Below are 25,092 nucleotides of genomic sequence, written 5' to 3'. Positions count from 1 at the left end.
CGGTGTGTCAGACCCACCATACTTGCTCCGGACACTGCGAGAGGGCTGTACAAGCAATGATCACACGCACGGCACAGCGGACACACCAGGAACCGCGGTGTTGGCCGTCGAATGGCGCTAGCTGCGCAGCATTTGTGCACCGCCGCCGTCAGTGTCAGCCAGTTTGCCGTGGCATACGGAGCTCCATCGCAGTCTTTAACACTGGTAGCATGCCGCGATAGCGCGGACGTGAACCGTATGTGCAGTTGACGGACTTTGAGCGAGGGCGTATAGTGGGCATGCGGGAGGCCGGGTGGACGTACCGCCGAATTGCTCAACACGTGGGGCGTGAGGTCTCCACAGTACATCGATGTTGTCGCCAGTGGTCGGCGGAAGGTGCACGTGCCCGTCGACCTGGGACTGGACCGCAGCGACGCACGGATGCACGCCAAGACCGTAGGATCCTATGCAGTGCCGTAGGGGACCGCACCGCCACTTCCCAGCAAATTAGGGACACTGTTGCTCCTGGGGTATCGGCGAGGACCATTCGCAACCGTCTCCATGAAGCTGGGCTACGGTCCCGCACACCGTTAGGCCGTCTTCCGCTCACGCCCCAACATCGTGCAGCCCGCCTCCAGTGGTGTCGCGACAGGCGTGAATGGAGGGACGAATGGAGACGTGTCGTCTTCAGCGATGAGAGTCGCTTCTGCCTTGGTGCCAATGATGGTCGTATGCGTGTTTGGCGCCGTGCAGGTGAGCGCCACAATCAGGACTGCATACGACCGAGGCACACAGGGCCAACACCCGGCATCATGGTGTGGGGAGCGATCTCCTACACTGGCCGTACACCACTGGTGATCGTCGAGGGGACACTGAATAGTGCACGGTACATCCAAACCGTCATCGAACCCATCGTTCTACCATTCCTAGACCGGCAAGGGAACTTGCTGTTCCAACAGGACAATGCACGTCCGCATGTATCCCGTGCCACCCAACGTGCTCTAGAAGGTGTAAGTCAACTACCCTGGCCAGCAAGATCTCCGGATCTGTCCCCCATTGAGCATGTTTGGGACTGGATGAAGCGTCGTCTCACGCGGTCTGCACGTCCAGCATGAACGCTGGTCCAACTGAGGCACCAGGTGGAAATGGCATGGCAAGCCGTTCCACAGGACTACATCCAGCATCTCTACGATCGTCTCCATGGGAGAATAGCAGCCTGCATTGCTGCGAAAGGTGGATATACACTGTACTAGTGCCGACATTGTGCATGATCTGTTGCCTGTGTCTATGTGCCTGTGGTTCTGTCAGTGTGATCATGTGATGTATCTGACCCCAGGAATGTGTCAATAAAGTTTCCCCTTCCTGGGACAATGAATTCACGGTGTTCTTATTTCAATTTCCAGGAGTGTATTACACACAATAGGCCAATGCAAGTTCATTGGAAACAATGCATACAAAGAGGTCAGTTAAAAGGCTTCTACCACTCCAGCCACTGTTTCAAATGGTCATTTGATCAACACTTTTATAATACTTTTGTGTTCAGCAGTGGCATAATATAAGAAAATTAGCACTATACTTTTCTAAACTGTGGTTGTTAATGTAGCACTGTTTTCATTTTCTTACTCTCTTGCTTCCTTACAAGTTCTTCTCTCCTCCCTTCCCTGCACGCTTTTCCCTGTTTATGTTCATTATCATTCCAGAAGAAACAATAAAAGGGCAGCACTGAGTTTTATGTTGGCTGAACCAATCAACTTATCTTTCTACATTTCTTCTGTTTATCAGACTGATACATAAAATTCCCTAATTCTTATCAACTTCCATTACAGTTAATAAGAGCACTGATCCATCAGCAACATACCTGGTAGCCAAATGCCTGTGGTGAATTATCCACAATGATTGTCTTTGATAAGTCTCTGCCCAGTATAGATAAATCCTTTATGTAATTTCCATTAACACAAATGCAATGTTCCCGGAACAGTCTGTGCCTGAAGGGAAAAAAATGTAAATATGACATCTTATCATAATACAACCACTTACAATTATAAAACCATAATATCACAAGCCAGTTAAATATCTAGTTTACTGCTCAATAAGAAACAGATTTAATATGAGTTTCCAGGAATTTAAGTCCCCCATCCACAAATAAATAGCTGTGTGATCTGATATTTACCAAATACTCAACTGATAATGAAAACCCTGAGCTGTAATTTAGAAACTATCAGCATATCCTCAGCTGTGTGGGCACAGGCGTGCATGCATGTGTGCGTGGGGTTTTGTCTAATTCCGATGAAGCCTTTTTTGGCTGAGAGCTTACTTGTTTCACAGTCTTTTTGTTGTGCTTATCTGTGATTCAGCATCTGTGCTGTACGGTGAGTAGCAACTATCCTTTTCATAATATTGTCAGTATTCCTTCCTGGATTTTCTGGATATGAGTTCCACTAAGTTTATACTGGAAATTTTGATTCCAACATCCCTAATAGTACTGCAAGTCTTTGCAGCTCAGGAGAAGTATAATTCCCCATAGACATTGAGGTGATTTAAGATGATGAACTTGTTCTGATGGAGACTTGGCAGACAGGTTTAAGAAGCCAATCCACTCATTTCTCCAATGTAGACATACTGGTGTTTGAACTTCACTTCTACAGAATATTAGTCCATTGCTTCAATCACTGTGCCATCAAACTATCAACTCTATGAGTTCTAACTCATAAATGCAAACTTTAGTAACAAATGAAAATTTGTACCAAGGCTGTGATTCAAACATGGTTCTCCTGTTCACTAGGGAGATGAGCTAAACACTATGCCATCCTGGCACAGTGGCTTCACACAACTGGGGAACAATGGGAACTTGTATTAGTTGGGAGGTATACTAGGGTAGTCCATGCAGTTTTACCAAACCACAGTGACAGTATGGTGCACTGGCTAGCTAATCACCCTAGTGAGCAGGAGATCCAGGTTCGAATCCCAGCCTTGGTACAAATTTTCATCTGTCGTTTCAGTATGCATATATACATAATAGATGTTTGGGACTTGAAAAGGTCTCTAGAACTATATAGTTTCACTTGACCTACACGTTGTAGCTTTCATACACTTCGGTTACCAGGCAATCGAGTTAAGCTTCTTAGCACCTGACCTGCACATTTACCACAGCTCACAGAGTTTATTATCTCACTGGACAAAAGTCATCCCCTTAAAAGAGCACACCGACTGCTCGGGAAAATTACACATGGCGTAGAACTGGAACCAGTGACCCTCCACCGCTGAAATGGTAGGTATGTGGCCATCAGTAGTAGGTCAGAAAAGTAAGATGAGTCAATATGGAGACATGACAGAATGGCACAGAGGAATTATCATGTTTGGGCATGTCCGTGCCAACATAATGAATGATGTTGCCAAATTTGCGGGTATAACAACACAGACTGCCCAAAATGTCTTCAAGGAATGGTGGATCACTTACAGCTATGCAACACAGCTTTAGAACAGCGGTTGTAAAAAGGACCTAATCAACAGGGCTGGATATGAATGTCGTGCCTTATCAATGACAATCGGTTTCAATCTTGACAGAGATTACTGCCATGAGGGAATGTAGGTCCATCTTAACCTGTTTTCAATGGAACATTGCAAAGGGAATTGCACACAATGGACATTTCAAATCGTGTAATTTATAGAAGGGCACTGCTCGTGGTGGCACATAAACCTGCACATCTTCAGTGCACCAAACACCACAGACGCTGGATAGTAGCTGACTGGAGGCATGAAGTGTGATCAAATAATTGCAATTTTGCCTCTTTTTCCAGCAATGCTAGGTAATGAGTACACTGATGGTCCAAAGCCTGCTGAAGGAGGTTGTGAGTGGTTTTGGGGGAGTTTTTTCAAACTAAAGCTTCAACCCACTCATTCTGGCTACTGTGAACACATATCAAGATATTTATTTCAACATTCTCGGTGACTTGTTCCTCATCATTATGATTTAATGTACAAATTAGCTGTGGAAGATGGAACTAATTAATTAAGGAAATGTTTCTCAGATTCCAATAGGACAACAGCCACATTCACCTATGCCTATGTTTCTAGCTTGATGAACACTCAAGCACCCTCCTTGCACCTTGACTGTCTCACTATATCACGCTGTCTTAGTTTCATAAAAAATGTCTGTGACAATTTGGAACCGTGGGTGAAACATAGCAACCAACATCCTTTCCATTCAACAGCTCTATGGGATCACTCACCAATGAGTGGCTTTTATCAAGGCTAGAGGCAGTGTTAGACGGTTTTAAGCGCAGCATCTCCTTGTGCTGATTAATATTTTGTCAAGTTTGCTTACTTTGAAATCAAAATGTAATGCCCTGCATAAGCTCATCTCAGATCTTCTGCACAGCAATGGCTAGTGAAGGCTTTAAAAAAGTTACGAGCGATCTTTGAGGTATTTGAAAAATGAGAGCCGAACCCTCAAAACTACTTATACCATAAATAAATGGTTTAACAGCAGTTGTTTGAGAAAAATATACATGTTGTATCACAATTGATGGGGTAAACATATACAATTGAGAAGCAAAAAAGTATCAGTAAACATGTGCTCTAAAACAAATACATTAAGAGCTATGAGCACTACCTCATCTTCAGTACTTTGAAATATATCTCTTCTACTGAACAAATGCTCACAGCTCTTGAGGTATGCAATTTAGAGCCCATGTTTAGTGGACTTCTTTTTCTTGTTTTGGTCCATACTACCTCCTCCCACAATATGGAAAGCAATGAGCTTGCAGTATGAAAGATAATGCCCGTAGCTTTTAAGATATGCATTTTATAACCCAGGTTTACTGAGACTTTTTTACTTCTACTATCGTGTACTTTCGACAGTATGTATTTATGCCATTAATTACGATATACCATGTATATCAGGTATCCATGATTGACATCTGAATTAGAAAGTAAGTGCCAGCAGCCAACATTAGATAAGAAAACCTGCACATGATGTTTCATGAAAATTACAGAAATATGTAGAAGTCCAGCACTATGCTTCAAATTTGACAACCACAGAACAAGTCCAGAATATCTGCTCAATCTGGTTAATGTGCAATACACAAACATTAAAGAACAGTTATAAAAAGGTTAAGAGTAATAAACTTCACAAATTCCACATAGAAGTGTGAACGCATTGTCATGGCAGTTAACCTTCAATAAAATGTTAGCAAATTCCCAGTCACATCAAGTAGTTAAAATGGCATTAACTTTTGACCAAGTACTCCTTATCCATTGTCAAGTGAGAATGACTGTTGTTGGTCTGCTAATAGGGAACATAATCATAGGTCAGGAATCCAGCATTGTTGAGCTACAGCCAGAAAACGACATCCACTCAGCAGTGAGAGAGTGAAGTTTGTCTGGTAAGCCAACATGTTTGGTCGTGTCTAGCAGTGCAGGTATTTTGACTGAGCTGTGGCTGTCTTATGCTGTAGATATCATGCTTTGTAGAAATTTTGGGGGCAGGAATTTGGAGCATTTGCTGAAAAAATTGTGATTTGAAAAAAAATTCCTTAAAACTTAATTTCTGTTTTCTTTTTCACCACTGTCTAGGACCAAATGTCAACTATCTTACTGCTGTGCTGTTTCTGTGGTACAGCTTAACAAATTAATGACATTACAGTACTTTTAGCATACCTGATTTAATAGTCAAGCTTTACACAGTAAACATCACAGAAAATATGCTTCCAGCACAATCAGCCAAGAGTAGGAATTTAATGTTTGCCTAGCTCTGACTGATTAGCTGACTCCATTACCTTCAGCTAATTTAGTTGTTAACTGCACTCTTTAGCGCAAAAGGCAAGTTAGTTTAAATGCAAACACTTCCACACACTCATGGGTGACTAGGTAACATTTTATGGCCAAAGCCCCAGAATGGTGCATGTCCAATGTTTGGTTATTTGGAAAATTTGCTTGATTCGATGTTCCCTATCTTGCTCTGACCTTATTAGGTTGTTTGTCTCCATCCAGCAGAGGTGCGTTGTGTCAGCATTCACTTGACCCCATGGTATACTATGCTGTTCACTGCCATCTCCATTAAGAATGTTGTCCATAATTTTTATTTCAATAGTTTCTTTGGTTACACTGTACCAAAGACTGTTAATGAGAGTCACCACACAGATGTAGTCAAACTTGAACTGGTGACTGTTTTCCTAGGCATGATCAGAAATAAGCACATTTTCCAAGGTAGCTAAGGTGAGAGCACGTCTCGTGCTCCTCCCTGTATTGTTTTTCAGTGTGCTCTATTTGTCTGATATAAGACTTGTCTGCACTCACAAGGTATTTTGTAAACCCCGGGCACCCTGAGACCTGTTACATCTCTATAATATGCACATTTTTGATGGAGGGCAAGAAAATTGTTTTAATCATGTATCCCTTCAGAATGTAACTAATGGGCATCTATACACAGTTCTTGCACAACGTACTATTTTATTTGTTCATGGTGTCTTGGCCCTATTTTCTGTGGGATGCAGAGAGAGGAGGATGTAAGCTACATCCACTGATACCCAAAATATAGACACTATGAATGTATTGATGTTAGATGAACAAGGTGCACTTTCTGCAGGCAGTGTTGGCACTACAAATGTGCTTACTGCTTTGAAATGGCACAGTATGGCATTGTATGACACAGCACAACAATCACTTCATAATGGCTGCTGCACACACAAGTACATTATGTTTAGATATTAATGTTTGCAGCTGCCAAACAGAAAACACTTGCAGCACAAAATAAACTGACTTCTACCAAATTCTGCTAATACATAACTAAGGAGTTCTGACTCAAATCATAAACAAATTAGACAACATTCTGAATCACAACATGCTTGTGACCCAAGTAATGATGGCTGAGCACATGCCAGTAATGGTTAGTGTGCATTGGCTTTCTGTATACACTGTAGTCAAGGCTTTCACTTCATTTATGGTAAACAAGAATCTAAAAAAAGCAAAGCATCTTCTGTTTCTACCACCATAGTAAACTTGGCATGGCTGTTAACGCTGTTGTAATATACCAGAAATTTATTGAGTTTTTCATGTCCCTAGGGCCTGATAATGAATGTGTCATCAATGTAATGACAGATACAACTAGGCTTAAATGGAACTACATTTAAGGCGATGTTTTTGACTCCTAAACAGGTCTGCAACAATTTGAAATAAAAACTATGGACAAATGCTTAAAACAGACAGTAGCATACAGCTTATCATGGCATGGGATCTAGCAATTGTGAGGTTAAATGGAGGCAACATACATCCATACATGCCATACTGTGGGCACCAGTGTCATCACAGCTGGAAGATAGAATAACTGCAGCCCAACAGCAGTTATTTCCATTTGACAGTGGCCAAGGTGTACTTGGTCAAAAACTCATGACATTTTAATGGCTTGGCATGGCTCAAAGTCTGAGAAAATTTTTATTCACCACTTTCCCTCTTTTTCTGCATTTCTGTTATTTTTCTCTTTGTCCAAGTGTTACTCCTTAAGAGTGCCTCACATACCATGTACAAAAATAACAAATTAAAAATAGATTAAAGCACAAAATTATGGTTTACATGAAATTCCAGTGTCTATACAGCATCAGCTGAAAACAATAATCACAACTCATTGTAGTAGTTGACTGACCTTATCCATCTTCTAAATGGATCTAGAAGATTTAGGAGCTTGTCAGCATACACCTTCTTTGATGCAGTAAAGAGGATAACTTCAAACATAGATGACACTTTATCCAAAAATTCCCTAAAGAATGGTCTGGTTCTCACATAAACAGTGTAACTGTTCTCCTGGAAAACCACAGGGAAACTGAACGATGCATCCTCTAATTCTTGCAGGCTGCAATGCACTAGAGTTTCATCCTGAAACAGACAGCAAAACTGATAGTCTTCCTAGTATGAATGGACAAAACACTGACAGACAACAGAAGCTACACAATGAAATTTCCAACATCAGCAACCAATAAAGTTTAATCATTTCTCTACCACTGCCTTAAAGTGATATACCCCCGCACAGCTGAAACAATTGTTTATCACTGTGTTTCTTTCTTCGATACAGTAAATTAATACTGCTTATTACTGAACAGAAAATTATCTGCCATTTCAAGAAATGCTTCATTTATGCTGTTATCTATGACTTCTCAACCTAAACATGCAAACTATGTTACCATACTCAGAATGTCTTCTATATCACACAGTTCTGTCAAGTGGAGATAGTGGGGCGAGAAGAAGACTGTGTGTGTGTGTGTGTGTGTGTGTGTGTGTGTGTGTGTGTGTGTGTGTGTGTGCGCGGGGGGGGGGGGGAGAAGGGGAGGGGGGGGGCAGTCTCCTTGCTCTGGCTCCAAAAGTGTGAATCTCAAGGGCCCAGTAATTGTAAAGATGATATTGTCAATTTTAATAAGCCATTACCATGACAAAATTTCATTTTTTCCAAGATACTGAAAGACATTCAGACAATGCTCTACAAACATGTCTCTATTTCTGCTTATGGTACAACAACAGAAGTTTTGCATTGTTAGCAGAAATTGATTCAACTAAACATGCACAGCCTGAAGAATCATCATCGCAGTTCTGTGTTTTAATACCATATTATGACAGGTTATTATTATTACCACCACTGTTATTGTACCAGTTACAAACTGATATTTCTACCAAAATCATTGCTGCTATTATTCTTATAATTATTAATATTTACTATTTAGTGTTTAAATACTATTTCTACAGCAAGGAACACAGAATTTGCAACAATGAGATCTACTGCTGAAAAGTAAAACTATTGATTGCAATAGCAGCAATAGTGATCTTAATCTCTCAAGCCAGGAACTCGAGCACATACTTGCATCTGCACTGGTGGTAATTCTACCCCATACGCACCAGTTGCAGTCTAGTAGATAAAACCGTATGGCTCTGTCATCTGTTGATCATGGGCCCTACTACTTTGTCAACTAAGTGTATGGATATCTGTGCTGGCACAACACAGATATCTTTGTCAGAAAGCAAAAAAGATGGAAGAAATCAGGAACTACAATCTTTCATGAAGACTAATATGTAAAGTTGAGTGTGAATATATTTATAATGCTATGAAATATTTCAGTGCACAATGCATTTATTGTGTATCAAGCTATCAAAAAGACTGTGGTGTAAGAATTTGTTTTGAAGACTGCTTTAAAGTATAACACATTGCATGTTAATTTTATGTGATTGTGTATGTTTTAAACATAATAAAGGTCTATCGTTAGCAATCCCTGGACATTTCATTAACATCTGACAAATAATTGCTGTGATAGAACACTTTAAATAAAATTCTGCATTCCTCTACCAGCCAACTGTGTAAACTACCACCAGTAGACTAGACTCAAGCATGGAAGCTTCTAGCTTGACGGATTAAATGTACTATTAACTGTAGCAGCACTAACAGCCAAAATAATGTGATGGTAACATTTCTGTAGAAATAATTATCCACTTTCAAGAAAACAGGACTTTAAAATAGAAATTACTTAAAAATAACATGGTGACAAACACATATGTGAAATCAATTACAGGTAGTAGAAAGACAGCCTACCAGATCCAAGACAAGTGAAAACTCAGGACTGCTTCTTGTCTTCAGAGGAAGGGCAGGACAACGTGCGCGCATATCCACTGTCAGTGGTGGCAGCTGCTTGATAAACACATAGGGGTCAAATGGCTCCCATTCTTCCTCTGTCTCCGTGACTGTGGTGGGGCTGGGTTCAGCCACAACAGTAGGAGGAGGAGGATCAGCCACTGAAGTTGTCTCCAACAAATCACCACCTCGTTCCTCATAATAACCGACAGATGCTTCACATCCCTCATCCACTGTGGTTGGGAAGTCGCAGGATGTGTCACATCCTTGATCCACTGTGGTTGGGAAGTCACAAGAGGTGTCACATCCCTGATCCACTGTGGTTGGGAAGTCACAAGATGTGTCACATGCTTGGTCCACTGTGGTTGGGAAGTCACAAGATGTGTCACACGCCTGGTCCACTGTGGTTGGGTAGCTGCAGTGTAGCCCAGATAATAACTCTGCAGAAAAGCATGGAACTCTCAAACACTAACACTCATCATGCACATATTAAGAAATAAAACTGAAAAAGTTCTAACAGTTATAAATTCTTTCAAACCTACAAATGTACAGCTCACAAAATATAATTAATTCTGGGTATGGATCAAACTTTTTTTTTATATAAAAAAGACAGAGAAAAGAAGCACATTGCAAATTATTTGTTACATGAAAGATTTAAACTGCTGGATATAGACAATGTTACACCATCATTTGATAATTTAAACTTCAATTTTCTATCACAAGCCAACAGAAAATATGAGTGATCAAGAGCAATGGGCTTAAAAATAAATAAATAAATAAAACCTTATGTCAAATACCACACTGGAGCCTTAGTTTTCAATTTATCACACAGATACTAAACTAGTGTCCCAAACCACACTCAGACATTCCACCTCCCGCTGTTTCCATATGTCTTCCAGAGAGAATAATGATATTAGTGTGAAATTTTCAAGATAGGATATATTATAAACATCAAAAAGCATAAAAATGCAGTAATAGTTTGTACCATTTTCTCGCTTGGCATCCTCTTCCTCTAATAAACTGGCAAGATCTGGTGCAGTGACAGAACCCAAATCATCCTCTCTGTCTACGGACATGGGAAGCTCTTCTGGTTCTGGTGGTGGACTGCCTTCATATGGATGATGGCCTTCAAATACTGCATTGTAAACTGGAATCTGGTCATCATTGGGGACAACTGTGGCTTGCCAGTTCTCTTTTGTCTCCTCACTCAGTTTGGAAACCTGTGAATAACACAAGTGTTTGATGTTTATTAGTTTTCCACCAGTAAAATTACAATTATAGTAAATATACAAACATTATATGCACATCATCATCATCATCATCATCATCATCATTCCCTCCTTGCCATGTCCAGCGACAGTGAATCCGTCAGTCGTTTAGTCCGTATTGTGGCGGGCTCGGATGTGGCTTTGGTTTGAAGATCCGGTCGCACGAAGTGCAACACGGTTGCCTAGTGGAGTTATATGTATAGATGTCATTAGGCTTGGACTGCGGAGCTTTCGTTTATCGCCCATGTGCTTTAGGCAGATATGCTCAAATTGTTCCACACTCTTGTGTACAGTTGAGTGCCACTCTGATCGGTGTAATGCAAGCTCCTCCCAACATCTGCTCAAAATGCCACAGGCTGTGAGGTGGAGTTTGATGGTGTCCTTATATCGCAGGTGTTGGCCACCTTGCCGCCGCTTTCCACATGAGAGCTCCGAGTAGAACACTGCTTTGGGAAGTCTACTGTCGTCCACGCGTATGATACAGCCACTCCATCTCAATTGGTGTTTCATTAATTAGCTTCAATGCCAGGCAATTTCACACAACACAAAATCTTTGTGTCTGGAACATGGTCTTCCCATTTCATGTGGAGAATTGATCTCAGACAGTGAAGACGAAAGGTGTCTAGCCTCCTAGTGTCAGCTTTATAACAGCACCAGGTTTCTGAGGCATAAAGTTGGTAACATTATTGCTTTGTAGACCGCAATTTTAGTTTGTAGTCTAAGATCATGAGATTTCCATACTCGGTGATTCAGTTTGCCAAAAGCTGAGGCTGCATTGACTATACGAGCTGCAATTTCTGTTGTCGCTTCTAATTTGGCTACCTAGATATTTAAAGTGTGACACGTTTGTTGTCCAACTTAACACTACAGCCGTCTGTAATGGAACCCCTAAGTGGTTACTGAAGGACTTGTGTCTTGGTGATGCTTATGACTAAACCAAATCTTCTGCAGGAGTCATTTAGCAGGTTCATGTATGTTTGGAGAGATTCAGGAGAATTAGCCATCATGCATACGTCATCTGCGTAAAGAATTTCTAAGACAGATATTTTATTTACGTGACTATTTGTTCTGAGGCGAGAGATGCTGAAGACACTTTTGTCTGTTCTCGAGTCAAGACCCATTCTGACCACTGCAGGCTTCGGTCACGTCTCTCATAACAGCTGCAAAATAAAGTGAGAAGAGTGTGGGAGTCAGTACACAGCCCTGTTTTACACCGCATGTCACAGGAAATGGGTCTAAAAATAATGTGCACCTAAAATGAGGGTAAAAAAAAAAGAGCCCGTGCATCATGTATCATATGCACAGTTTTATTAATTATCTCAATGATCTACTAGACTACAGTTTATGGGCTTGACAACAGTGAGGAACTCTTATTTCTATGTATCAAGAATAAAATAACTGCTTCTCGTCGATTTTTATAGAGTTAAACCTAGACCAAATTTAGTAGGCGTCAAGAAAGACACAGACTAAATACAATAACCAATTAAACTAATGAGCAAAAAAATATTCATGAAAGGATGTCCACAAATGTAAAAGCAACAGAAAATGAGTCATAAAGCAATAGAGGACCGAAGAAAAACAACCGTGCAGTATCACTTTGTTTTAGATGAGATGGATGCAAGTAGAAGACTTGCATGTCCACCAGAATTTGAATCAGCATTTGACATCCAAAGAAATGGAACTAAAAAGAAAAACTGAAGGAGAGAAGTGCAGTGTTACTCTCCAGCAATTCCTCATTTTTAAGTTTCTTTAAACAATATTTTTTCTTTCATTTTTAATTCCTTTTACTATACATTCCTCTCAGAGTTCATGTTTATCACTACATTCAAAAATCTATATTGTTATCAGAAGCTTTTGTCCAATCCCTGCTTTGTATGTACTGCAGCAATGCTACTACAAATAGATGCCTCCACAAAAAAGGACTTTTCATTAGAAACAAAGCATTTATTTTATTCTTTGTACATAATATTTTAAGTATTCAGTCAAGTAGGCATGCAGGAACTCTAGCAGAGAAGTGACTAACAGATTTATAATTCTCTCAATTACTGTATTGAAGAACATCTGAACCTTTCAGATGCAACAATATTTTAATGAAAATCCTAATTCTGCCCCCCAGAATGATATGTCACCATGCAGGAAACCTCTTTAACCACTTCATCTAAACTTATGGTACTAAAATTCTGATTCTATAGAGATAAAACATATCATATGTGACAAATAATGGCAGGAGTTCATCATCAGTGGTATGAAGGTGGATGCAAGTCCACCATGTGCTATCACACAGTGCAGCCAGGTATAACAACACATTTTGTTAGCTCATCATTCATTACACTTACAGCTGGAATTTTTTATTCACCCGATTCCTACCTTAACTTTCATCATATTTTCGAGTATTATACTTTAACTTTTCCTTTGATGCACAGTGCCTGTCCTAATTCTGAACTGTTTTCATTGTATTTACTGTTTCTGATTCCTTGATATTGTAGTTTAAGAAACCATGAAATTTATATGAGCTTTATTGATTGCATCTCCTGAATTTACTGTCTTTAATTGACTTGTATTCTGGGATGATGTCTGCTTCATCTTGAATTTCTGCTGACTGAAGAAAACGTTGTCCACTCCGAAATTAATCTGTTGGTTTTGTTAGGTTAAACATTTCCCACAACACTGACTCACTAATGACAAAGTACTTTTTAAGTTTTGCTGAAATAAATTGTTAACCACAACATTATAGTGCCTGTGTTGTTATGAAGAATAATTCAGTCTACCTTCAGATGTGCATGCGTGTCCAAAGGAATAGGCCCTGCAGTGTATACATATAACTGAGCACAGATCAGTACTAATGTACCATTTCATACTGAGAAGACAAAAATAAATGTCTTTGCTGATGATGCAAGCATTTTATTAGCTTCTCTAAAGGCACAGCAACAGAACGAAAATTGTCAGTAAAATAATGTTTTCTGAAAATGGATTTAGAGAGAAAACAATTCATCATTATGTACAAAGCAGGATGAAACTTCACCACCAACAGCAGAACACTGGGCAAATACAATATGTAAAACTGTGTGTTCAAAATTTCTGGATTATCATACTGGTACGAAATCACACTGGAAACACACATTCTATGGGCTGACATTAACAACTTCTCCTCTTCATGTGACACGTGGTTTTGGGAATCAAAATGTGAGAAAGTTACTTTACTTCACATATTTCCATTCACTTAATGTCATATGGAATAATATTCTCGAGCATGCCTACACATTCGAATAATGTACTCATTGTACAAGAATGTGCAAAAAAGATTGATTGTAGCATATAACATCAAGACTCTTGTACATGACTGTTTAACCACCTACTCATGCTAACAACGACACCATTCATAATATTTATGTAACACATTCATTCCCTTACGAAATCTGTAGTTAACCCCTGTTCAAAATTTGAGGACAACAGGGGCATTCAGAAATATAGACATTTCATATCATGATGAAAAATGATCCGTGAAATATGAATGGAGTTAACTGACTAATAATTACTAGATCAGTGTCCTCTTATTCCTGTTACACCACAGCACATGACAGTAGAATTGACAAAATTCGTAATGTATTAAAGTGTGCTTCACATACAGTATTCTGTGATGAAGAACTGCTCACGAATGTATTTGCTGACTAAATAATAATAAAGAGGACAATAAGGTTTGGTCTTGGACTTAATGGTTCCCTTCTTTTTAAGGCAGTTCCATATCTGATACTACAGGAAATTATTGCTCTCATTTTCACTTTTGTCAGGAGTCAGTAACAAGTAAGTCTACCTCTGTAGAAAAAGAAATATATTAAAGGGAAAATCTAAGTCAATCTACACACTTCATTGAAGAGTTATGTAGTGAATGAGAGAAAATACATATAGTTTCGTCCAAACATCTACAGCATGTCTTTAAAACTGTTGTGCTTGAAGGAAATTTGATAGTTCATTGAAAATAAATCATGAAAAAATTATGTTATAGCATTTGAAAGTGTAATACATTAAAATACACTCATGAACAAGCAAATCAAAGACAACTGTTCTGCAGATGTAGTAGCTCAGTGTGTATTATGACTGGCATGCCCTCATACCTTAACATATCATAACACATTGAGGTTTTCAAGTGGCACAGTGTCATGGGAGAATTGTGAGCACCTCGATTTGGGGAATCTCCATTTGCATCTATGCTCTCCAAACCACTGTGAAGTGCATGGCAAAGGGCAAGTCCCACTGTACCAGTAATTATGACATTTTCCCTGTTCCATTCATGTATGGGAAAAGTGATTGTTTTGAATGTCTCTGTGTGTGCTGTATTTAATCTAATCCTTTCCCCACAATATGAGAGTGATATGTAGGGGGTTGCAGTATATTGCTAGAGTCATCATTAAAGCCAGTTCTTGAAACTTTTGTTAGTAGACTTTCTCAGGACCGTTTCCATCAGTCTTCAAGGGTCTGCCAGCTCAGTTCTTTCAACATCTCAGTGACACTCTCCTGTGGATAAAATGAAACTATGACCATTTGTGCTGCCCTTCTCTGTATACATCCAATACTCCCTGTTAGTCCTATTTGGTACAGGACCCACACGCTTGAGCAATATTCTAGAATGTGTCACACAAGTGATTTGTAAGCAATTTCCTTTATAGACTGAGTGCATTTCCCTGGTATTCTACCAATAAACAAGTCTGCTACTTGCTTTACCCACAACAGCATATGCGATCATTTGACTTCGTGTTCCTACTAAGTGTCATACCCAAGTATTTGTATGAGTTTACAGACTCTAATTGTAATTCACTAATGTTATTTTCATAGGATACTATTTCTTTTTTTTGTGAAATGCACAGTTTTACATTTTTGAACATTAAAAGCAAGCTGCCAACCATTGCACCACTTAGAAAGCTTATCAAGGTCTGACTGAATATTTGTACAGCTTCATGCAAACTGTACTTCAATGTAGATAATAGTATCATCTGCAAAAAATCTGAAGTTACAATTAAGATTGTCTGCAAGGAACTCAACATACTTCCCTGTGGTACACCTGACATTACTTCTACATCTTTCAATGAACCTCCATCCAAGATAATATTCTGTGTCCCCCCTAACAAGAAATCTTCACTCCAGTCAAATATTTTGTCTGATACCCCATGTCATTGTACCTTTGATAATAAGTGCAGGTGTGGTACTGAGTCAAGTGTTTTTATGGATATCAAGAAATACCTGACTGCCTTGATCCATGGCTTTCTTGATGTCCTGTGAGAAAAATGTGAGTTCGATTTCACATGATTTATGTTTTTGAAATCTGTGTTTGTTGGCATGGAGGAGGTCACTCTGTTTGAGATACCTCATTGTGTTTGAGTTCAGAATGTGTTCCAAGATTCAACAACAAATCTGCTACAATTTAAGTCAAATGCTATGAGCAGTAATGTGTTGATGACAGGTATGGCTGTTAACTATAATGGATTACAATAGTAGATATAAACTCCTCAGAGTAGCACGTCAGTTGCCAATTCAGTGCTGGACATTAATAATCTGAAAATAGGCATACCTTCCAGAACCATCTCGTTGCTATGGGGAAAGAAGTCACTGACCCTCAAATGTACCTCCATTCGCTACATGCCACAGAGATATGCACAGGTGCAGAACACCACTACTGGATGCTTGAGACCTGAGAAGAGGTTGCCTGTACTGACAAGTTGTGGTACATGCCAATGGTAGTGCAAAGTACATTGGAAACCACATGAGGAAATGAACCTCAATTTCCAACAAAGCACCGTGGCTAAGGTATTCTCATGTAGGGGATGTTTACATGAGATGAAATGGTGCCTCTCATATAGATGTCATTGTCTCATTGGTGAATGACATTAGAGTCAGCTATCTGATCATGTATAGTCATTTATTGACTTACAGCACATCACAGGAGACATACAACTTCACCAAGACTACCCACTGTCTCACTGCTTCCAACATATGTCAGAAAGGTCTGTAGACCATTCTACAAACATGAGGACACCCTCACCAGCTCACCTGTGCTCAATCCCGAGGCAACTCTGAGAGGGATGTGTGTGCCTTGATACCTTGACTGCAACTCTGACTAATCTCCCTGAGTTGTGGGTTGTTAAGAGTGATCATAATTAACAATGGCTCACCAACACTTTTTATGTCCTATGGGATCCATGCTACTGTCCACAGCATATAAAAGGACCTTTACGTTTCCACTCATGGTAGCCTACTGTGCTACTGCCTACAGTATAAGTGGCATGGATAAGAAGACTGAATTTGGCATTTGAAATGAGATTATGGTGCTGAAGTAAAAATAACCATAAAGGCAACCAATAAGAACATGACAGTACTATCATTACCATTTGGTTAAGGTGATTGCAGGTGAAGTTTTATTACCTGCTGGCATCCAGATAACTGTGAATCTGAATTTATCTCCACAAGTCAAACAGTACACCAATTCTGTGGAAAGTGTCCTTTCCATTTTCTTTTACACTATTGTTGAATGCACTTCTTGAAGGCACTCAGAGGTAAGTGTTGTCAGTTGCAATTTTTTACATCCATAGTTCACTTTTAAACAACAACCATTATTTAATTGTTCAACAGAACATTCAAAGAGAGAAACGACTAATAGGGGTACATGATACCCTCCGCCATGCACCATACTGTGGCTAGCAGAGCATGGATGTAGATGTAGACATAGATGTAGATGCTCAATGGATTGTAAAAGTCATTAAATGGCAAGCAACTGGACATGAAGAAATTATTATCTTATTTGTTTTGAGTTCTAGCTGGATCAGATATAAATCACAGAAGTATTTTATTTCACAATATAATATAAATGTATAAATTCCCATTCCATTTAATAGAAACAACAGCTCATCTGAATGGGCCAAGACAATACATAAACAGCAACGCTCTTAAATCCATACAGTGAATCAAGAGAGTACTCAGAAAAAGGAACCGTCAGAAGACAACCATCACTTTGCAGAATGAGAAAGCCAGTTGTATTAGTGATATAGGTAGTGTCAAAGATTTTTGTTGCAAGACATGTAGGAACCTTATACTTTTGTACACTTTGTAATTGAATTTCTTCTTCAAAAGGGACTTATCCAAGGAAAATGTCACACTGATTTACAGCAAATGGATTTCATTTTAGAATTCCTAATATTTTCTTGTCTGCTTTTATAAGACGAACGTATTTACTGACAAACAGCTTCATACTGCTAGTCTTCAATAACAATGTCACACGTTTTAGATGCTAAGCTGATTTATGCTCTATTTCTAAACTGTCATGCAGCAAACAATACAACTAGTCAGCTCACAGAATGTTTCCAGTTTTTGAACATGTTCCAGAGGTGAGGTTACTTCACGTGTACCAAACAATGAACAGCTCATCAGTGTCAGAGTTCCACAGCAATTGTGTGTTCCAGACTACACTACAGACAGTTATTCACTTGATGCTATGCCACTACATCAAAATGAGGCATCATAATCCTGACAGCTAATAAAACAAAACTGGAGCTTACTGAGAAATCAAAACTGTGCCAAGCCCTGATGTATACCTTTCACAGGCAATACTCTAATCTAACTGAACATCAATATACAACTCTTAATTATTTTCAAAGTTTCATTTTGCAAGTACCTCACATTCTCACACCATGACTGTAATATTAAGTAAATTTTTATAAGATCAATATTAGTACTAACAGTCACCAATGTATCTTTGGCATCACTTTTGATGTGTCGCATTGGAGGTGCTGAAGAAATCAGTTGGTCACTAGTCACACTCAAGCGGCGTGTACGACGCACATTTGCTTCACGCACTGTAGGTATTCCAGTATTGTGGCCATTCACTTGCAGGACATTTTCTCGACACGTCTGTGAACATTAAAACAATAAAAGTTATAGCTAGTAATGTGTTCATCCAACACAGTACAGATTATATTTTTTTAGACATTTAGTTAATGTGAGATGATATGTATCCAAGAAAAAATAAAACATTGCATTATATTACTACATCACACCATATAAACTAACAAATGCTAACAAAAGCTTTGGAGATATGGAACATTCTGCATTCTGAAATTTTTCATCTGAAATGACAACAGATATCAGCAGGTGGTGGTTAGGTGGAGGAAAACTGTGCACAAAAAGAAAACATTAGTACTTATTGTTTCTGCTTTTATTTAGAGTTTATGTTATATTCATACAGAGATGAGTTTTACAAAAAAGAAAGTAAGGTTAGGGTTTAATATCCCATCAATAATGAGGGCATAACAGGTAGAGACGAAGTTCAGATTGGACATGAATGGCCAAGAGAATTGGTCATGTCCTTTTCAAAGGAACTATTGTGGCAATTACCTCAACTGAATTGAGGAAATCACAGAAACTCTGAATCAGATTGAGTAGACAGGAATCAGACCCCCATTTCTTAGTAACAGAGGTGATTATATGTAGATCTGGAGCACCAGGTTATCTGGACAAGCAACTGGAAAATAATTCAATTGGAATGGCTTTACTTTAGGAACTACATCAGTGTTTATCTAAATTAAGTAAAGAAACAACAGAAAATCTAAATCGTAACTTATGGATGAGAATTTTACAATCTGCTACCCTCAAATGCAGAAGCAACACCCATCTCTGTGATGTTATTTCCTTGATGGCTGTGGGAACATGAGCTGTAGATAAGTAGATGCACAAGATATAGGAAGAACATAAAAGAAGTTTAAACTGGACATAAGAGAAAACATCAAACAATGGAATGAAAAAATGTTAATAGTAGCTCATTCTACACGGTGAGAAACCTAAGATGCGACTGATGAAGCACTGCACAAAAAAGCAGACTTTTCCCATTTCGAAATGAAATCTCTCATACCCCACTGGAAGACAACATCAATATGAGCAGCACAAACAGTTTTGATGGACAACGCCAGATGTTCACATGGCTATTAAATATGACTGCACAGTGATGAGCAGGCAGATCACTTATTTGTATGAAGCTGTTTGTAATTAACTACATTAGTCTACTTTCTTATGGATAGAATCTAAGTAAATCTCTGAACACTGTTCTAAATTGCTAGAGTCATCCTGTACAGTAGCTGTAGCATTCTTTTGGGGAAGGCAAGTTTCCTTACCATGAGCACTGCTTAATATTCAGTTTACAGACAGATACATCAACAGCATTTTCTGTCCAGTTCTCTTAAGTGAGCAGACAACAGAGCTTCACTGAGCTCACATTTATGTAGTGTGACTATTTTCAGTTTATGAAGTGAGTGCTTATTTGGAGTTGTTAAGTGATCTTATATGTAAAGTACACTTCTATAAACAGTGGCTGAGAAGTGCATTATTTCTCAGTGTGATGTTGTCAGGAACCTATGTAGTGTTGTGGGAAAGGGACTGGATTGGTAAATGTGGAACCTTGCTGCTCTCTATGGTTGACAGCATATTCTAAAGCTGTGACTTAATGAATGACCAAAAAATTACTGCACTTTTCTCACTATTAACTGTATTATTGGTAGACTGCTTAAATCTCTTCCATTCATGAATTTCTGGCAGTTGAAGAGTGGACTGCACTTAGCAGAGCCATTTACCACATATTCGCAGTTTATCTTCCAAGGTGGATGTGAATATGCTTGACAGAAGGACTAATCACATTCAAGCCTAGAACAGTAATCTGCAGTAATGCATTGCTTGACTTGTGCCGATATATATGAAGTTCCATAACACCTAGGTGAAGCCCGTGGGCCTCATCAGATGTTGAGAGAACTGAGCCTTGGGTCCATGTGATACCCCTCATGCTGTGAAAAGTATTCCAGCCAGTGATAGTGGAGTCAATAAGATTGACATTGTAGAATACATATTGATAGCATGTTACACTTCGAACAGACTCCTCACTGTGGTAGATAATTGAAATATCCAGCTGTTCAACATTCTTACATAGCAACTCACATGACAACTGCAAACTGCAGCTGCAAATAAGTACTTATTTAATAAAATCAAAGTAATTCCATTATATAATGATGGGCTGATCGACATTCTTTTTTATACCCACATAAGAGGAGTGGACATGAAATGCTAGGACTCTACAGTTTCCCTGAAAAATGAAAATCAAGAAGCACTCTTAGGGGGGGGGGGGGGAGTTTCTTTTCCTGGAAAAATGCTACAGCTGCCACACCAGATGACTCTGGCAAAGATTTATTTAGATTATGTCCATATGCATTTCTTGTGTTAGTATTATTAGTAATTCATACCTGTATTCCATGTATTGCTAATGCACTTTGTGGAAAATATCCCCCCCCCCCCCAGACATGTCTGCACACTATATCACCAATGCTTCATAAAGTGTGGAGCAGAGGGTCAGTATAACTTCATGAAGCACTATGTAGTTGCTTCTTGTGATATAGTGGGGCAGGTATAGTGGGAAATCATCTGCTCATACTTCAGTTTGCAAACCATAGGAGGGGGGGAGGGGGGGGATTGAATGACTACAATCTGGTGGCCTACCTCCACTTCCACTGCTACCATCCACCCCCACCACCTTATTACACCCCCAGAACATAATATATCCCTTATTACAGCTCTACTGCACATACACATGGTACACACATTTAATATTTGTTCTTTTACCCACTTCATCCAACAGTAAGCAGTAATTTTATACTATTAAAACACCATTTTTAATACTCTGCCATCTTCCATCCCCTGTAATGTGAAATGTATTTGTCCTCGAGGGAAAATTAATAGGACTTTTTTGTGGTAAATTTAATGCAGTTTAATTTTCACTGGAAAGCATATTCACTAGGAGCTGCTATTTTGTAATTATTCAAGAAAAATATGAAACAATGACATTTAAATGATGCTCCAGTCCAATCCCATCCCTCCCCCCCCCACCCCCCACCCCTCCTGTCACCACACAAAAATATGCAACTACACAATTTTTGCCCCCCCCCCCCCATCCCTGTTCAACCTTTTTTTTTTTGTCTCCATTAACTGGGATAATATGGAACAACAAAGAGAACTTATTTTTCTTTGGGACACCAATTAAATCTCAAGACAGGTTATTGTTGTTGGCCTCAGAAGCAGAATGCTCCAGACATGATCCTACAGTTGCTACACTGCTCACACTAGGAGATGACTAGGATGAATGCTTTGATGCAACAACATTCATATTAGCAAGGCATCTGTGCTGAAATTGAGGGTGGACTGGGACTGCAAACACATGCAACTGAAATTGCACAGTCCCACCACCATATTTATCACAATGGATTAAACTGAAGCACCCTTGCAAGTAGCTCCACATAAATTATACTGGACTGCAGAAGAGATGCCATGTGCCTGTTGGTTGTGGATTTTGTCTCAAACTTCTCATAAGACCAATTACTATGGCTAGAGTTCACAGATAAGGATACACACAGTGGATAAAAGCTTGTGTCAATGCACATACCCATGGGTGTGTCTCCAGATTTCATAATAATAATTACTACACAGTTAAAACTTAAGGAGTGGCATCAATATTATAATTTTAATATACTGAACAGAACTGACAGTGTGTTGAAAGAAGTATATAAGATTAACATCAACAAAAACAAAATGAGGCTAATGGAATGCAGTCAAATTAAATCAGGCAATGCTGAGGGAATTAGGTTAGGAAATGAGACACTTAAAGTAGTAGTTGAATTTTAGTATTTGGGCAGCAAAATAACCCATGATGGCTGAAGTAAAGAGGATATAAAATGTATACTGGCAATGGCAAGAAAAGCGTTTCTGAAGAAGAGAAATTTGTTAACATCAAGTATCAATTTAAGTGTCAGGAATTCCTTTCTGAAAGTATTTGTATGGAAAACAGCCATGTATGGAAGTGAAACATGGACGATAAACAGTTTAGACAAGAAGAGAATACAAGCTTTTAAAATGTGAGCTACAGAAGAATGCTGAAGATTAGGTGGGTAGGTCATGTAGCTAATGAGGAGGTACTTAATAGTAGTGGGGAGAAAAGAAATTTGTGGCACAACCTGACTAGAAGAAGGGATCAGTTGGTAGGACACATTCTGAGACATCAAGGCATCACCAATTTAGTAATCAAGGGAAGTGTGGGGAATAAAAATCATAGAGGGAGACCTAGAGATGAACACAGTAAGCAGATTCAGAAGGACATAGATTGCAGTAGTTGCTCAGAAATGAAAAGGCTAGCAAACGATAGAATAGCATGGAGAGCTGGATCAAACCAATGTTTGATCTGAAGACCACAAGAACAACACATTTCAATTACATGCAAACAAATAATGCTTCATATAAAATCAGTGAATCTATCAATACCTCTCTTAAATTTATTTGCAAGTACACAGTGCAAAACTGATTACATTGAGAACTGTAGCACTTTATGGTAAATTAATTTAAATTTCATAATAAAACTAAATGATTAGCATTAAACTGTATGCAAGACATCATGGCAACTTGTGACATTATTTCAGCTTATTTCACTAGATTTTGGAAATATTCAAAGAACAGTTCACATCATCTGCTTCAGTAGTTACAACAGGAACTAGTAACTTACCAAAAATACAACAGACCATGTTGTATTAAAATGTGGTAATGATTGGGTTCCACTTTCTGTGAAATATAAATAATATGGTGCAATTTCAGCAGACGAAAATTATAGCCAGGCACAAGCTTATCATGAGAACTCCCACATACAGAATGGGTTAAAGTGGTTTATAAAGTTGTAATACACACAGGTGAGGTTGTAGAGTGCAGATATCATTTCTCTTATCCTAACAGACTGTTAACTGTAGCGCACACTATTATCCTGGCCCTATCCAATATAGAGGGAGTTCCATACATAGTAGTGTCTAATAGGGTCTGCAAATTGTGTCATCAATGTCATCTGAGGTTGAACAGTTCAGATGCATAACTCTATCTCAAAGCCGACCAGCTATGTCTTTCATCTGGCATCCAATTCAGATGTGGAGCAGCTGCATAGGAGGTTTACAACTCTGACATAAGAGACTGAATTCTTGATATCATCCACAGAAGCTTTAACAAGCTTCCTTATTATTTGAAGGTCTACCTCTTTAACAGTCACAGCTCAGCAGAGCACATTTGGTCACACCTAAGAAAGTATGCAGATGTTGTCATCAGCAACACAGGGCATCAGATGTTTGCAGATCTAACTGGTCAAAACCATTTGGTCTCCCACTGGAATAAACTTGGGCCACAACACCAAGCAGAGCATACACCTCTCATAATATCAACTCAAGGCTCAAACAGTCACATAACTTTCTTCCTGCCCTCCTACCAGTTATAGGCCCTTACCTCCATCCTCACCTTCGACTTCTCATTACTGAAAGTACAATCTCTGCCCATTCCACAGGTCACAGTGATAAATGGAAATTCTCAGAAAACATGTGTAGATTCCAATGAGGTGGAACCTATTCCACATCTCGTGTAACACATGAGACCATGTCAAAGATAGATGAAAGTACACAATCAGTGGATCAGCCAGGTCTGACGCCAATTGCACTACCAGGCGATACTGATACCTACATGCTGCTTGACAATTTAGAAGAAAACTTTGTGGCAGCATTCCAGGTCATGGCTAGGCCACTTTTAGTTCCATGTGCCATATGCAGACTTAAGTTGGAAGGTATTTTGTATGGGAAGTTGTTGCTCCATCCAAGAGGTTTTAACCAGAACCTGCTCCTGACCACAACTTTGCTGCACCAATAATGACTTTTGTCAAAAAGTATGCCTTGTGTATCTAGCACACTAATAATCAATCAATTACAATGTATTTAGAAAGGAGGATAGGATTCAAAGTTCTACCAACAATGAATATTAGAAATGGAGCACAAGCTCGAATGGGACAAGGATGGAACAGAAAATCTGGCATGTCCTTTTCAAAAATCTTGCAGCTAGTCACCCAACGTGACCCGGGGAAATCGTAGAAAATCTAAATCCATGCGGTCAGACAGGGATTTGAAGACTGCTCCTCCCAAATGTGAGTTCAGAGTCTTAACCACTGTGTCACTTCACTCAATAACACAATTAGAGGTGGAGCAAGTAAGTGTACTTGTACAACATATCACACTGGTTTTGGTAATGTTTTTATGTACAGGTTATAACTACATCAAAAAATAAACAAATAAGCTGTTACTGGCAACACAATTATGAGAGTCAATAAAAGAAAACATGGGTTGGTAGAATCAGTAGTCGTACAAACAA

The 25,092-nt window shown here is 39.2% G+C and overlaps 1 protein-coding gene across 4 annotated transcripts in view; it reads right to left on the bottom strand.

Moving 5' to 3' along the window:
• LOC126183645 (uncharacterized) overlaps positions 1–25,092 on the bottom strand; it is a 285,471-nt gene that overhangs the window by 18,170 nt on the left and 242,209 nt on the right. For all 4 annotated transcript variants that reach the window (XM_049925787.1, XM_049925786.1, XM_049925788.1 and 1 more), the window contains 5 exons: positions 18,580–18,750; positions 10,572–10,806; positions 9,548–10,026; positions 7,619–7,848; positions 1,838–1,964 (listed from right to left, as the gene is read on the bottom strand). In XM_049925787.1, coding sequence (XP_049781744.1) covers positions 1,838–1,964; positions 7,619–7,848; positions 9,548–10,026; positions 10,572–10,806; positions 18,580–18,750 — 1,242 coding nt within the window. The remainder of the gene's footprint in view (positions 1–1,837; positions 1,965–7,618; positions 7,849–9,547; positions 10,027–10,571; positions 10,807–18,579; positions 18,751–25,092) is intronic.

The sequence above is a fragment of the Schistocerca cancellata genome, chromosome 4 (assembly GCF_023864275.1).
Source record: "Schistocerca cancellata isolate TAMUIC-IGC-003103 chromosome 4, iqSchCanc2.1, whole genome shotgun sequence".
In the NCBI taxonomy this organism is placed as follows: domain Eukaryota; kingdom Metazoa; phylum Arthropoda; class Insecta; order Orthoptera; family Acrididae; genus Schistocerca; species Schistocerca cancellata.
The sequence above is the reverse complement of the archived record's forward strand: the minus strand, read 5'-3'. Positions and strand labels throughout refer to the sequence as shown.